The sequence below is a fragment of the Dasypus novemcinctus genome, chromosome 3, assembly GCF_030445035.2.
Source record: "Dasypus novemcinctus isolate mDasNov1 chromosome 3, mDasNov1.1.hap2, whole genome shotgun sequence".
In the NCBI taxonomy this organism is placed as follows: domain Eukaryota; kingdom Metazoa; phylum Chordata; class Mammalia; order Cingulata; family Dasypodidae; genus Dasypus; species Dasypus novemcinctus.
Window position 1 is genome coordinate 90,956,175 of NC_080675.1, and position 15,643 is coordinate 90,971,817.

Sequence of the window (15,643 nt, forward strand, 5' to 3'; positions counted from 1 at the left end):
TATTTGTGAAGATGCTTTAGGAATGTAAAATGCCATTCCAGGGTTAGGCAGTGGTGATGGGCTCTCCTAGTCCTGAGTATCAGGAAAAACAAAGGAAAACCCAGACTTCTCCTAAATCTGTCCTGAAGACTTAGAGCTTCTGTTCCAACCCTCTGTTCACCTAGATTTCTCCAGAGCAGCATCTCCTTTGGTCCCCTTTAATCTGTGCCAATTTATCCTTGGCTTACATAGTGCTTGACACAGCTGAGTAAAACTAAGTTTACCCCCATTCTTCTTCCTTTAGAATATAATTGAAGCCCTTGAATACCATCCTCCAAAGAAGAAGAAACCCATCCCCCAAAAACAATTTACTAAGTACTTCCTCTGGGACAGGCATTTGCTTTGTCTGAGATCTTTTCTACAAACCACAAATGGTTCCCACAGAGGGGAAATTAGGGAGCCTTTGCATCTGAGACTGGTAGAAATTATATTTCTATTAAAAGCCTGTCTGTGGCTAGATGCATCCATTCCAGGTACAAAGCTAAATGATGTAATAAACTTATTCAAAGACATAAAGCTATTACATAAAATGCCATTAAATAGCTTCCACTCAATGTTAACAGAATACTGTTATAAATTTCCTTTGGTTGTCAATTTGAGTGTTGCTGGGTAGGGCATCTGCCAGTTCTTTGCTGGTAAATGGTTTCCCAGTCCTGACAGAAGGATGTCAGAGATGCATGACCCTTTGTGATGTGTTGATTTTTCAACCTGCTTACTATCATCATTCCACAATTTGTCAAATGCAAACTTTCTTTTAGGGCTGGTTTCTCATACTGTTTTCTACCTAGTGGTTAACTGAAGTGCTAAGGCTCCATATTTCATATATTAGAGGTCAGAGACAAGAAGGGCAGTCAGCCGAGGCATGGCACAGGATTCGAAGGAGGTAGCCAACACATTCACTCTGAACTTTGAGGGTGGTTCACGGTCACTTAACATGGGGTGTGGCATACTGCTGGGTGAAGGGGTGAAATGGAAAGGAAGAGTTGAAAGGAATTACAGGCTCATACCTGGAAAAGTTCTAGGGTCCCAGTTTTCCTATAGGTAATGCCTAAACCCCTGTTCAAAGGAAATACAATATCCAGGTGTGTGTCCTTGAACTTGCCTAATTCTATGACCTCTCCAGGACTTCCAGTTACCAATACAAGCCATGTCCTAAATCCAGATGGACCCTCCCTTCCTTGTGAACCTCACCAGACAGAACATTGATAGAATGGAAATGAGGGATGTGTCCATGATGGGAGCAGGAGAGAAGCATTCAGCATTTGCCCAGGTTCTGCAGTCATGGGTTTTCCCCTACAAGTGAGTCAGGCTTCCTAGACACTAGTTCCTAGACACTAGCGGCTTTACTGGAGGGTGACCTGCCTTGCTCTTCGAGGGAACTCCCTCCTAGCAGCCAGGTCAGCCAAGCCAGCTTCTGACGCTCTTGCTCTGCTTCTTTCAGGAAACAGCATCCTCCACTCAGCTGCCGATAGCGTGACCAGCGCAGTACAGAAGGCGAGCCAGGCCCTGAACGAGCGTGGGGAGCGGTTAGGCCGAGCAGAGGAGAAGACAGAAGACATGAAGAACAGTGCTCAGCAGTTTGCAGAAACTGCTCATAAGGTGGGTCCTGCAGAGGGGCCAGTTGGTAGCTCTGGGTTGTCAGGGAGCTTCGGTGCCAAGAAACTGTATTTTAGTAAGTTTCCCATGATAGGAGATACAAAGTCAGATCTTTTGTGTGTGTGTATGTATGTGCATGTGTGTGTCCTTTTATACAATTCCCACCTGCTATTAAGTAAGTACCTGAGTCATAAGAGACTTCTTTTTTTTTTTTAATTATTTATTTCTCTCCCCTTACTGCCTGCCCCCCAGTTGTCTGCTCTCTGTTTCCATTTGCTGTGTGTTCTTCTGTGACCGCTTCTATCCTTATCAGTGGCACCGGGAATCTGTGTTTCTTTTTGTTGCGTCATCTTGTTAGGTCAGCTCTCCGTGTGTGTGGTGCCATTCTTGGGCAGGCCGCACTTTCTTTTGCGCTGGGTGGCTCTCCTTACAGAACACACTCCTTGGGGGTGTGGGGCTCCCCTACGCGGGGGACACCCCTGCGTGGCAGGGCACTCCTTGTGCGCATCAGCACTGCGCATGGGCCAGTTCCACACGGGTCAAGGAGGCCCGGGGTTTGAACCTCGGACCTCCCATGTGGTAGGCGGACGCGCTAACCACTGGGCCAAGTCCACTTCCCCGTAAGAGTCTTCTTGTCCTGTTTCTTCGGTCCTTTCCTTTCTGATGCCCTCATCCCTATCTCTGACCTTGGATCTCTGGGAAATGTGGACAAGAGTTCAGGGCTCAAGTTTCAGGGAATGGAATAAGGGGAGGAAAAGAAAAGAGGAGAAAGATCCATTCTCAGAATGTCCCTCTTCCATTGGGCAGTGCTTAAAACCTCCCTGGAGGGCGGTAGGCAGACCGGTGTTCAGTCTTCCTCGCTGGCCCTTCCCCACCCTGAGCCAGGCTTCCTGTATTTTCCTCTTCACCATACTCATAGTCCCCCTTGCTAGTGTTCCCTCCAGTCGGGGATGATTGTTATTTCAGGGCCCTGATCTGGAACTCCTGCCTGGTGCAGAACTGCCTGCAGGATTGCCTCCTGCTTCTGAGCACACAAAACGGCCTTTCCCCCATGATTGTGGGCACACACGCACGTTCACACTCACAAAGAAGAGTGCCTTTCAGAAGGGGAAAGGGGAGTTTTTATTGGCAGCCCGCTATCTAATGCACAAACTGAAGGAAAGAGAAGGCAGCCCTGTTGGTCAGCAGATAGAATTTATTACTGTTCTTTTGCGTCAGATCAAACAAGAGTGATTTTCTGGCTAGTGATCTGAATTTAAGTTTCCAGAAACAACTTCTGCTGAAGGCTTGGGTTGGCTTCTCAGACTCATGATCTGACCCTTCACATATGCTTTTCAGGTGACCTTTCACTTCAACAGAAACCTGCTTCCACTAAGGAAACACGAGTGGAGAGCCTGAAGAGTAAAGAGAAAAGTACCCCCAGCCAAGCTAAAACAGCCTTTCCAGAGACCTTCCCGGAGGCTCACCATTTCCCATTGGGTGCTCCCTGCCTCCCTTTCCTGTATCTCTTTTGCCCAGATGTGTCTGCTCACACTGTTAGCTCTGTTGTGTCAGGCTATCCCTGTACCTGCTGCCAGGGGCCCCGCTTCAGGCGCCCTGAGCACGGCTGTCCAGATCTGTCTGAAAATGCACGCAGCCCTGCGGGCGACCAGGCACAGTTTGTCGGGGCATTGTGGCAGTGGGGTGGAAGCTCAGGGTTATGGTTTCCATTTTCCCTTTCCTCCCTTCTTCAGTCTTTGTGATACAGAAATAGTGATGAGTTGGACATGCTAGAATTCTAGCCCCCGCCTAATTTATAACAGCAATTTAGTGGTTAAAATGGGATGGACCGTGGAAATCTGTGGGAACATTTAAAGTGTTAATTTGTGAAAGAGAAGGCTAAAGGGAATAACTTTATAACTGCCTTCAGGTCTGGAAAGGGTGATAGACAAGCAAATATCTTTCAGGTCTTACCACACAGAATAGAACAATAAACAGTGTACTGATAAAATTCTGCTAAAATAAGAGTTAAGGTTAATGATTAAACCATGAACCAGAGTACCAAGGAAAACTGAAATTTTTCTTCCTATAGGTGGAGTCGACAATCCCTGGATGTCATCCACATAGACTTCCCTTGGGATTGTACAAACACTGGCTAGAATAACATAACCAGATGGCCAGAGATTTTGGCCCTGACCGCCCTGTTTCCCTGATATTGTGGCCAAGTTTGCTGGGTAGTTGGGAAGGCATAGTAGTTAACATCCTATGTTTGAATCCAGCTCCATCATTTACTAGCTCAGGGACCTTGGACAAGTGCTTAATTTTTCTAAGCCCCAGATTCTTTATCAGCAAAACAGGGCTAATTAATAACAGAATCTTCCTCCTAGGGTATTAAGAGAACTGAGTGAGTTCAACATTTAAAGCTATTAGCACAGTACCTGGCACATATAAATCTAAATGAATAATGATCACAATTCTTTCTATTAAAAAAAAAAGAGCTTCTGGTGAATGTGCCCTGTTCAGTCACCTAATGAGCACTATATGGGGTTTGGAGAAAAGTTAACTGGTAATGGAGGATTCCCAGTACAAGGACAGGGAAGCAGTGGGAGTCAAGGTTTTGTGCCCTCCCAAACTGCCTTCCAAACCCAAAGGGAAAGTGAGGTGGGTGGGTCTCCTAAGGGCTGCTGCTATGGGAACAGGAACTGAGTAGGCCAACTAAGGTGAAGGGGCCTCCTGCTCTGACCAACAGGAGAGTCCAGAGCAACCAGTTACCTGCTTTCAGTGGAAATGGATTGGGGCAGGGGCAGGTGCAGTCTGTGTTTGTTTTGGTTTCCCCTCTGATAGGTTCCCTAAGTGGGAGGAGGCTGGGGGAAGTTAGTGTCTGTTGGTGTGTAAGAGGAAATGTGAGAGACACAATGCCCTAGGCGGACCTGCAGTTTTCACCCTTGGGGTGTGTACTTAGGAATCACCCCAGCACTGGCAGTATTCCTGACAAGCAGATTGGCCTCTTCAGATAAGATGTGGCTGTTTTCCCAGGGGCTGGGACTCCTGATTTGGACCCTCTAGAGTAAGCTGACCGTGAAGAGGTCAGTTCATGGGCCCAGACCATGCTGGGGCAGGGAGGGCTCCGAGCTGGAGCCTGGGCCTTCCAACTCCCAGACAGATGTGGCTCTGTTGACTCAGAAGGGGTGGGCTGTGTTTACAAGGCAAGCAGTGCCCGTGGTAGAGCTCTGAGCAGGACAGCAGCATTTCCAAGTGACATTCGTCAGTGCTCTCTGGTTGAATAAGGACCCCCAGCCCTTACTAGAGAGGATGCTGCACCTTTCTAGATGGCCAGAAACAAGATCTTCTGCCTTTCCTCAGGGCTCCCAGAATGACCTAGATATATTAGCAAGTGGATCACTTTCAGGTGACCCTGCCATCAAGGTGGTTGGATGGTTGTCTTCCCTAGAGCACATGGAAAATGTTCCTCTCAGCTCCTCGCTTTAGCCACCCACCCTGCTCCATTTAGCCTGGCTTGAGGACATGTGGTTCTTTCTTGAGTTGTGGGCTTAGCATAGCCTCAACCCTTAGGAAAGTACAAGTAAACCACAGAGGCAGGCCTGCTCGCTTTCCCCTGACCCAAAAAAGCACAGCGTTGCAGCATGTGCTGTGCTTTGACGGTCCGCCAGGGGTGGTGAGTCAGCAGGCAAGAGGATTATCTACACCTAGGCATCCTCAGATGACATTTCTCCCAGAAAGGAGCCTTGAACTGCCCTGTTTTCCACAAGCCTATGTTTGGGGGAAAGGAGGGATGAGTGGCATTTCTCTGCTCACTGGGAGGAAATGGCTATGTCCCTACAGTCACCTGCTTCCCTGGGGTCTCTGAGCCAGAAAGAACCTCAAGCGCCCAGACCTCTTAAAGTGCGCACCACCCCCCATCAAGTATAGGTTACACAGCATTAAAGGAGAAAGCTTCCCATAAAATATTAAGGAGAAACCTATAGGAGGAAGATAGTTTAAACTCCTCTCCTGTAGGAACTCTGCCATCCTAATTAATCCATCAGCATTTAGACTTGGAGACAGTCTTATAGACAAAGAGGAAACTGAGGTATGGAGCAATTGTGGCTTTAGAACAAGGCTCATACAGCACGTTTGTAGCGGGAAAGCAGCAGCACCCAGGAATCCTGACCACGCCCACCCCATGCTCTTCCTGCTCTGCCATCCTGCCTTCCATATTTTAAAGCCCCTAATTCCAGGGAATGAAAAAAAACTAGATAGCATGAGAATGATGCCACTTTCTGCAAAAAGAGCTCAAAAACAAAATGTCCAGTCCATTTTTATTTCTGTGAAACAGCTTTCACAGCCCTGGCTGGTGGGGGCTCCCCTGACCAAAGCTAGGGGCATTCCCGCAGCACCTTGGAGGTAACAGGGCCTGGTTGGAGCAGCAGTGCCATTGCTGCTGAAGATTCTTATCTGTGAGCGAGTGGCAGCAAGCCCCTTAGCTGAAGGCCAGCAGGGCAGCAGCACTCATCAGATGTTCATGGTTAATACTTCTCAAATACCAGTGGGAGGAGTAGCAAATCAAGGTCTGAAGTTGGTCTATTGTTCAGCCCTGGCCAATAATCCCATTTAATTGTCAAGTGCTTTGGACTTGTTTGAGTGTCTAGGCTGGATACTAAAATGGATTATTGCAGATCTTTCACCATTTGCTAATTTCTAATATTTTATGAGATGTCAGTGAATAGTTACTAGATACCTAGTAACTAGTAGCCTGGGAGCCCAAAGGCCACCAGCTCCTGGGGTAAATCACTCATTCCATCTGTGCATTGTTTTTTCCATTTGTTCCTTCAATGGTATGATGCAACACCACATGGCAGTCTCCCTCACCTGTCAACACACACTCAGCACATGTGCCAATCAAATGGCTGTAAGGAGGAGTAACAAACAGAATGCTTGAACAAGGGGCATTTATCAGGAGCCTCTGGATAGTAACAGTGATGCTGCTCTCATCAACGTGGAGAGGAGCAGCACAGTGAATCCTCGGGCCCCTCATGGAGTAAACACACTGCTGCTAATACGGTCTTACTTTTCTCACTCCTCTCTCCTTAGCTTGCCATGAAGCACAAATGTTGAAAACTGCCTATCCTGGTGACCGCTTAAGAGAAATGGAAAAGTTTGTCCAGCAGTTTTTACAAGAATTCCAGACCTCTGCTTGCTTCTTTTTTCCAGTATATGGACATTCAGGTTTTTTGGTTTTTTTTTTCTTTTTCAGATGTTAATATGAAAGAAAATACGTTGTGTTTATATATTTCCCTAATGAACTTGCTAAGAAATGCTACAGTAGCATCAGCTTCATTTTGTGGTTTTTCCAACTTGTGCGTGTGTGTATGTGTTTTCCTTTTTTTTTTTTTTAATAGTTTGAATATGAAATATGGACCAAATGATTAACCTAGCTGGATCTTAACTAGCAACATGTATTTTTTTTCCTGATATTAAACAGGAAAACAGTTTAATGTGGTGACATCATATGTTATTGTCCTGGATGAAAATAAAAGTCAAACATTAATTGGGTTTACTCAGTCTCCTAGCTGCTTTTGGTTTGAAGGTTAAGATTCTATATCCTGAGACATAAGTCTGTATTATGGAAAACAATTGGATTTATCAGGAAACAGCAGTCTTAAATTTTGCTCTTTATGTAGTAATCTTTTGCATGAACATCACCACCATTCAAAAAGAAAATCACTATCACATATAGAAATCTATTTTCTGAGCTACAGTTTAAATACTACTGCTACTTGTTTCCAGGCTGACAATTTGGAATTACCATATGAAGGATAAAAAATTTGAGGTGAAAGACCTAAGGAAAAGCCTATTTCAAAACCTGTGCATTTCTGGCTATTTCTTTTGTCATTGTCTCAAAAGCTAATATTATAAAGAGCTTGGATTTTTATCAAGAATTGATTTGTCCAGTCAAGGTCTGTGTAAGTGATAATGTGAAAAGATACTACATTTAAAACCATTTGTTTTTCTTTTTACAAAGTCATGCATATTTTAGAGACACTCTCACATTGTCCTTGGAAAATTGTCTTTGTTTTCTTGATACCTGATTTTTGGGGTTTTGATGTTGTTACTGTTGTCTGTCTATTTAATATAATTTAAATTATGATTTTCTTAACAAATTGCATTTCATGGCAATTGCAGCCTTCCTGGTCTGACAAACAACAGCACAGCCACAAAGGCTTCACACTGCAGTCAACTTTAATAAAGTTGGTTCACACACCTGATTTTGTATTACTCCAGATATTAGTGGGTTTGGCGTCTGGGAGTTTTGTTTCCTAAAGTGTTAAAATGCTAAGCATAAAAGCTGTGCATTTCTTCATGAAACAAGGAGGCAGGCTGCACATCCCAGGCACATTCTCAGCTGCTGTTTAGTGTGTGGATTTTTAAGCTGCCCGAGTCTTCAAGACCCCTTTCAGCCCAACAAGCTGGTGGAGTCCAAGTGTTCTGTAGCCTCTTATATAACATTAAATGACTTTTGCATTATTATTGCCAATTTAAATAGCCTAAGTTCTTCTGATAAAGCCATCCCAAGGAGATGGAAAGTTTAACTATTGGGAAAGAGGATATCTTGGGCAGCATATGTCAAAAGACAGAAGGTATTCGCCTGTGACAAATTGCTAAATCCCCTTCGGGAGCTGATCCAGTTAAAGAATACTCTATAAAATTTATATAGTGAAATATGTAAGGTAACTATAGTATTTGGTACTTTAAAAAGTTAAGCAAAGAACTTGCCATCTAGTGAATACCATTAGAGTCATTTTTTTTAGTAACTTCTGAAAAAAAGCCCCAGATAACATCCCAAATTGGTTTTCATTTTCAGACCTCAAAACACACACACACACACACACACACACACTCTCTCTCTCTCTCTCTCTCTCTCTCTCTCTCTCTCTCTCTCTCTCTCTCTCTCTCTCTCATCTACCCAATTTGGATTCTAGCTTCAGAGATAGTTAGTTGGCGTAAATAATTGAAAGTGTATAAATCTAAAACCCTTGACTGTTGGGAAACTCAATATAATTTGTTGCCAACTATCTAACAACAGTTTTGGGGAAGCTACTTCTAAAGTAGCAGAGGATGAAGTCATAAGTGTACTGTGAAATTTGAGGTTTTTCCTTCCTGATAGAGTTGTGATAGTTATTCTCCATAAATACGAGTATTCCATTCCTTGCCCTCTGTCCTCACTCTGTTTATCCTTTTAGATGTAAGTCTTATTTGGCAATAGCCTGGATTAGAAGAAAGCCTACCTGAATCTTTATTAGCTTCCTCTATTGATTTGCTTCAGACCATGGTTATGTCCTTGACTGCTCTGTATCAAAGTCCTACCATGGCCTCCTCCCAGCAGAGAAGTTATGGCAGCAGTCCTTGTCACTCCTCTAGCTCCAGCTTCTTGCAGAGGAGCCCAGTGATGTGAAGTTCATGTCCACACTTGTGACCTCCTTTGCTTTCCTTTTGTAGAGGTGCTGCAATACAAAATATGAATACAGTCTTACCTAGAGAAAATAGGTGAAATGTTTCACATTGTTTAGGACCAATTTGTTTGGATGAGCTTGCTAGAAGACATTTAAATTGTTTGTTTTATTTTCTGCACTTCACTATAAATTGGGAGGATACAACATTTCCATGAAGGACTTTTTTAATTGTTTTGAAGATGCATAAAGAATAGAAACTTTCCAGTGTTACCACTTCTTCCGGGAACATAGCTGTAGTATTCTTCACTAGTATTATTAGATATCCATGTACAGGGAATATGCAGTTATTCAGGTTAATGTTTCATATTAAAGAATGTATTTGTAAAATGTAGCAAGATCGGTAGTTAACTTTTTTTAAGCTCTGAAAAAAAAATAAAGGTCATGTGTTAGACTTAAAATTACAGTGAAATCTGTCCTAATACTACTTTTGTGGCTCGCAAAGGTTGTGCATTTATGTAAAAATATTTACAGAATGTCCTAAATAAGGGATATTAAAGATATATTTGCTCTTAATTTTCAAAATTGTAACACTGCTGATGTCTATTGTACAATTATTAATTCTTCAGAAGTCCCCTAAGATGTCAAATATAATTTGTTTTGTTCAGAGACAAGTAACACCTGCTTTATTGATTCACTATTACAGCAAACTCTAATTTTGTCATTAAATAGTTTGTCTGTGATGAAAGTTTGTTTCTCCCAGTTATTTGTGAAATCTGTAAAACATTATGAAATGTGTAGGCATCACCACACTTTTCATGTTAGTAGAAAAGTCTTGTGTGTCTACAGTAGACTGCAGAACCAGGATTTCATGATGAGGATGCACATTCTAGTGAAAAACCTTGAAATTTAAGAAGACTAAAAAATTAACCTTAATTTAGACAATGAGCTTCTATCTAGCAAAGTTATGTTTTTTCTTCTCATGAGTAAAACAAGCCAATTAATAGTAACTTTTCTACTGATATTAGTGATGAGCCCAGCTCAAGTATTCACGTGCCAACATATGTCCTCATTCAGCAGACTAATTTTTTATGCTCGGTAAAATTACAAAGACAACTTGATCATATTATGTGGATTTATTTTATGGAAAAGTAAATGCATCTTATTTTATTGCCCCATTTGTCTTCAGGGGAAGTGACACAGGTTACTACTGAGGCAGAACAGCCACCTCGGGGTTGGCATCAACAGTAAAGCAGGCGGGACTTTGAAATATTTCCTGGGAAGCCTGCAGGTGAAAGGGGAAAGCTGCAGCCTTTACTTTTCTGAGAAGAAAAGATAGAGATAGGGTTTGGCTAGGTGAATATACTGCCTTCAATTAATTAGGCATTTAAAGGAATCAGCTCTTGTGAACTAAATTATAAACCGATTGCCTTGCAAGGATCATTTTTGTTAGTGTAAATTTTACTTATTAGCAATTATACCAATACCAATTCTAATTTTATAGGTAGATTAATGCTGAAAGTGTTTTCTGAAAAATCAACGTTGCCTTTTCCTCTGTTGCCAATGGGAACAGACTTAGGGAAAATTATTGATTTATCATCATCATTATCTTCCAGAACATGCAGATTGAGGGCAGAGGTGGGGTAAAGAGAAGAAGAGGGAAGGGTGGTGGAAATACCAGAAATAAATTTCAAAATGAAATGCAAATGTCTGCGTATTATTTACTGTCACGTCCATTCTGGGTGCCTCTTCTGAGGGCTTGGGCTAGCCTGGGTGGGAGCTAGTCTGTCGATAACAGGTTCTCCACTCATGCACAACTGGCTCTGAGAAAAGAGCTGAGCTGAGCCTCAATTCCTCCATGAGTCATTTTGCGGCATCTTGTCCATCTGGACATGGGCAGGCAGGTGGCAGCATTCGCAGGGATTACTAAGATTGTGCAAATGTGCCAGGTGTGCCATTGTCAGAGCATGAGAAATTTAAAGTCTTAGGAGACCTGGAAAAAGAACACATCCTACCCACAAGGAATGTTTCACTTCATTTCTCTGAATGTGATTGTGTTGTGCCAACAGTCTAGTCCTTTCACGGTGCAAAAGATGGATTTTCTTTTGTTTTGCTTTTTTAAAACCCAGAAATTAATCTAAAATGACTTCGTATAGCCAGAGCCAGCCTGAGGCAAAAATTGTCATCTTTTATACCTCTACCCCCTACCTTTTTAGCAGTGACCTTTTTGCCCTCCCTGCCCTCGTCTTGCTTTTGCTAATCCCTCCCAAACTGTTACCTAGTAAAAGAAAGTTGGTTTGCAGTGGCTCCAGGCAGTTCCTCTATCCTGTCTGTCACGGTCACTTGGGGAGCTTTATTTTTCCTTAAAGGTTTATTTATTTCTTCCCACCCCCCTTGTTGTTTGCACTAGCTGTGTCTGTTCCTCTTCCTTGTTTCTTTAGGAGGCACCAGGAGCCAAACTCCCGGACCTCCAATGTGGGAGGGAGGTGCCTAATCACTTGAGCCACCTCCACTCTCTGCTTTGTTGTGTCTCATTGTTTTTCCTCCCAGTGTCTCTTTTCTCTTTTCTATCATCCTGTCGCATCAGCTCACCGCACCGGCCCATCATGCCAGCTCGCTGTCTTCTTTAGGAAGCACCGGGATCCGAACCAGCAACCTCCCATGTGGTAGGTAGGAGCCTCCTGAGTCACATCTGCTTCCCTGGGGAGCTTTTAAAAACACAAACATTTTACTCCCAAATTCATCTTTTGGTGCCATTGGTCATTGTGTCTATTGCAAAGAAAAAAATGTCTCCAGCAGGCCCCAGATGGTGGGACACCTGGTTTCTCCAAATGCTTACTAGATTTAATCCAGCAAATTAAAGCTGTCAAGGATATTATATATAACGTGCATTTAAGCTCTATTATGGCTATAGTGTAACCTTCTGCCTTAACCCCCATTATAAGTCTCATTTGGAGCCTCAGAATTTCCTGAGTCATATTTTCACTTCCCACTCACCCCATTCCCCTTCCCCTGAATTTCGCTGCCATATTTTCTTTTCTCTGGCGAGGAATCAAGGTCCTGGGCATGACAGCTCTGCAGCATCTCTCCTTAGGTGGCACCATGGGACAGTGGTTGCTGGGGCAAAGCTGCCTGGCCTCCTTCAGTCCCTCAAGAATTGAAAAACAGACCTAAGTGACTGAGTCAGCTGCTGGTGTGTATTGACATTGCTCTCATGTTTTATCTATTAGACAATTTAAATGCTATTGATTCTCTGTGATGGGGTGAAGATGTTTTCTAGAACATACATTTTTTTTCCTGTCTTTGTGTGCTGAAGCAGCGCAAGAATGCCTGTTTAAATGGAGCTGGATGGAGTTGGGCCTCCTCATGCTCCTAGACGTAGATGGACAGGAATCTCAAGCCCTGCAAGTCCCCAGTGTCACTTGTCAGTATTAGAGTTGGAGCCTTTGTCCTGGAACATTGTAGCACAGTTACTTTGCCACCTTGATTATTTGTCAGATGACATAGAAGGAGGAAAAATGAGCCTATGTCTCCTCTGAGCTTACCCTGAGATCTATAGCATGACTTGAATGCTTCAGTTTCCAAAGAAAATTCCTTTAATATCATCCAACCCTGTATACCAAATAATGTTTCATTGTAACACAGCATTCTGAATGATTAAAGCCTTGAGCTTTCTGTTTGTTTTCCTTAAAGCCAGTCCTGCCCCTGGAACGAAAATGTGGTTTCTACTATTGAACACTTTTTTTCATAGTGGGGTGCCTTTCTTCCTTCAGGGAGTTTCTGCTTTCTTAGACCTGGAATCATGTAACTGGTTCTAGTAGGTACACTTACATTAGTCTGAAGCTTTCCAGTAGGGAAGGTGCCACGCCATTTGGGCTTCTAAAAAGAAACTGGAAGAAAAGAATGTGCCAACTGTATCCCAGTCCACACCTCTGATCTGAGGAAACAGCTCCTTTGAGCTGCGCTGGAGTGGACAGGGACAGCGCGCCCCCTGGTGGTGACTCCAAGAGGCTCGTGTTGCATTCTGGTGAAGTGCCTGGTCTCCCAAGACAACCTGCCCTGCCTTGAATTCCAGCTCCACTCTTACTCGGACCGTGGCCTTGGGCAAGTTACTGAACCTCATTCTTAGCTGTGAAATGAGGGTGGTTATTGACACCACAGGTTATTATAAGAATTACCTGAAATAACGAATGTAAATCCTTCCACTTCATGCCTGGTACCTAAGTGGATATCAGCTGGAAGTGTGGGCTGCCACTGTGATGGATCTAAAACCAAGCAGTAAAGCTCACAGGTATGGGATGCCTGCCTGGCTGTGCTGCTGGCTGGCCAAATGGGCATACTTTCCTCAAATCCATGTTGGCACAGGGCAAATGGGGCCTAAATTACCCAAGCCTTCCAGTCCATTTTATGGACCAAGGACCTTGTCATTTCATAGACCCCAGCTCTGGGGGAAAGTGGAGGCTCCTAGCCTAAGGAACTCAGTGGTCACATTCTGGAAGAACTTACCAAAAAGAGACAATTCACAACAGAGAGAAGAGAGAACAGTTGGCCTTGGTGTCAATGTCATCAGCACTGGGGATGGAAATGAATAGTTTTTCTTGTCTGGTATTATTTGAAAGTGTCCTTCTGACAGTACTTCATACTCCTGTTTTCAGAAGAAGTTCAGCAGAGCAGGTTTAGCTCAGTGGTTGAGTGCCTGCTTTGCATTTCGAGGTCTTGGGTTCAATCCCTGGTGCCTCCTAAAAAAAAAAAGTTCAAAGTTTTCTATGAATGTGTCGGTGTGATTTCACGTATGCTGCTCCAAAATATACTGTCCTTAAATGACTTGTGTTGAAAGTAATTTAAAGAGAACCATTTACTTCACAAAATGAACCTGGACCCAGAGTACAAATAGCCCTCAGAGAAAAAAGGAAGTAACTAAAATCTCACTAAAGTATAAATCAGTGCTAACATGCCTTTTCTGGAAACAACTTTAGGCACTCAGTTCAAGGAAGGAAAGAAAGCCCCAGAAAAGACTATGCTGTCAGCATACGCTGTTTCCCCGTGGTTGTCATGGTGCTGTTATTTACGAGGTTCAAGTAAACCCAATGTTATTTGGGAAATAGGCCATTTATAAAGGACTGTCTAGGCAAGAAGCTTCAGGCAAGTTATAATGGCAGACCTGCCCTGACCAAAATTCTAGATTCTAGCTCTGTAATAATTGGCATACAGATCATTTATTTTTTTAACAAATGTTGAGCCGTGCAAATTTCATTTTGAAAAAATTAGGTAGCTTTTCTCATAGCAGAGATCCTCCTGGCTTTGTCAGTGATTTTGTGTCCTTAAGGAACTTATATAATTTTTCTGTGTCTGGTTCCTCATATTTTCAAAGGAGAATAATCTGTACCCTGCCTGCCTTAGATACCTAATGAGCAAAGTAAGATGTGGCATATGAAAGAGCTCTGGGAAGTACAAGTGTTAACTAAGGAGGTGTGAGTTATTCGCCCCTGGTTTTCACCCATTCCCATCCATGACTAGGAATTTCTTTATCACACCTACTACCCTCCCTCCCCCTACACGCCCATCCCTTGGTACTAGATGGTATGATCTTTCCTCCACCAACCACCCACCCCACCTCCTCCTCAAAAAACACAGACACACCATGGACCCTACTTGCTGTTGTGGGAAATGCAACAAAGACCCTAGAAGGAGACAGTCCTAAACTGTTCAGGGCAGGAGACAGCTGGGCTTAGAGGCAACCCTACAGGGGAAGGCTCCAGAGCATGAGAAAGGACCGCTGGCAACTAGAGATGTTCTGACATCCTGTTGGAGAAACTGATTTCTACTAACCTGGGAAACCCTATTGAAATCAAACGAACAAAATTTCAAAATTCAGAAACAAGTCAGGAAGGTTGTGCACACTCTCTTTCTCTGGGCAGGGACTGGTCAGAAGCACATTTGGGTCCTTACTCTGCCTGGTTGTCCTCACACAAGATTAAAATGGAGAGGGCCACAGAAATGGACAAAGTCTTAGAGATTCACTGAGCCAAAGGTAAAGGAATGGTAATTAGTTATCCCAGAGTGATAATGTTTGAAGGCACAATCCAAGACATTATTTCAGAATGAGGAAGGACTCAGCTGTCCTCAGCTCCACACCACTGAGAGGCCCGGCTTTGGAAACAGCAGGAGAAAGGACTGGAAGAAGACATTTCTGTTTCTCTCAAGCCTTCTGCCACTGAGAGCATGTATCCTTTCCCCAAGGTGCCACCATGATTCTCCTGATTGCCCATGCTGTTCACCAGCTGTGGTAGACTTTCTAGACTTGAGGAAGCCACAGAGTAATGGAGTGTGGACCCTAATCCTCGCCACTGGGCATCCTTCTGGTCCCTCTTCTGTCTCTGCTCTTACTCAGCTCCTCCTCCCAGAGGTGGAATGAGGGTGGATGGAAAGCAAAAGGAGACTGGTATTGCCACATGAGGGATAGAGGCTAACTCTTATAAATATCATCCTTACAAAGTGTGAGCCACAGTAAAGGGCTATTAGGAGAAAGCACTGCATCAACCCTAGGAGGGCTATTGAAACCAATCCTTTGGTAGGAATGA

At 43.6% G+C, this 15,643-nt stretch overlaps 1 protein-coding gene across 4 annotated transcripts in view; it reads left to right on the forward strand.

The window, feature by feature from the left end:
* The window catches only part of STXBP6 (syntaxin binding protein 6), a 268,188-nt gene extending 258,378 nt beyond the window's left edge, over positions 1-9,810 (forward strand). For all 4 annotated transcript variants that reach the window (XM_004477468.5, XM_058293643.1, XM_004477467.5 and 1 more), the window contains 2 exons: positions 1,481-1,638; positions 6,706-9,810. In XM_004477468.5, the coding sequence (XP_004477525.1) occupies positions 1,481-1,638; positions 6,706-6,729 (182 nt within the window). In that variant the 3' untranslated portion in view covers positions 6,730-9,810. The remainder of the gene's footprint in view (positions 1-1,480; positions 1,639-6,705) is intronic.
* Positions 9,811-15,643: the final 5,833 nt, after the last annotated feature.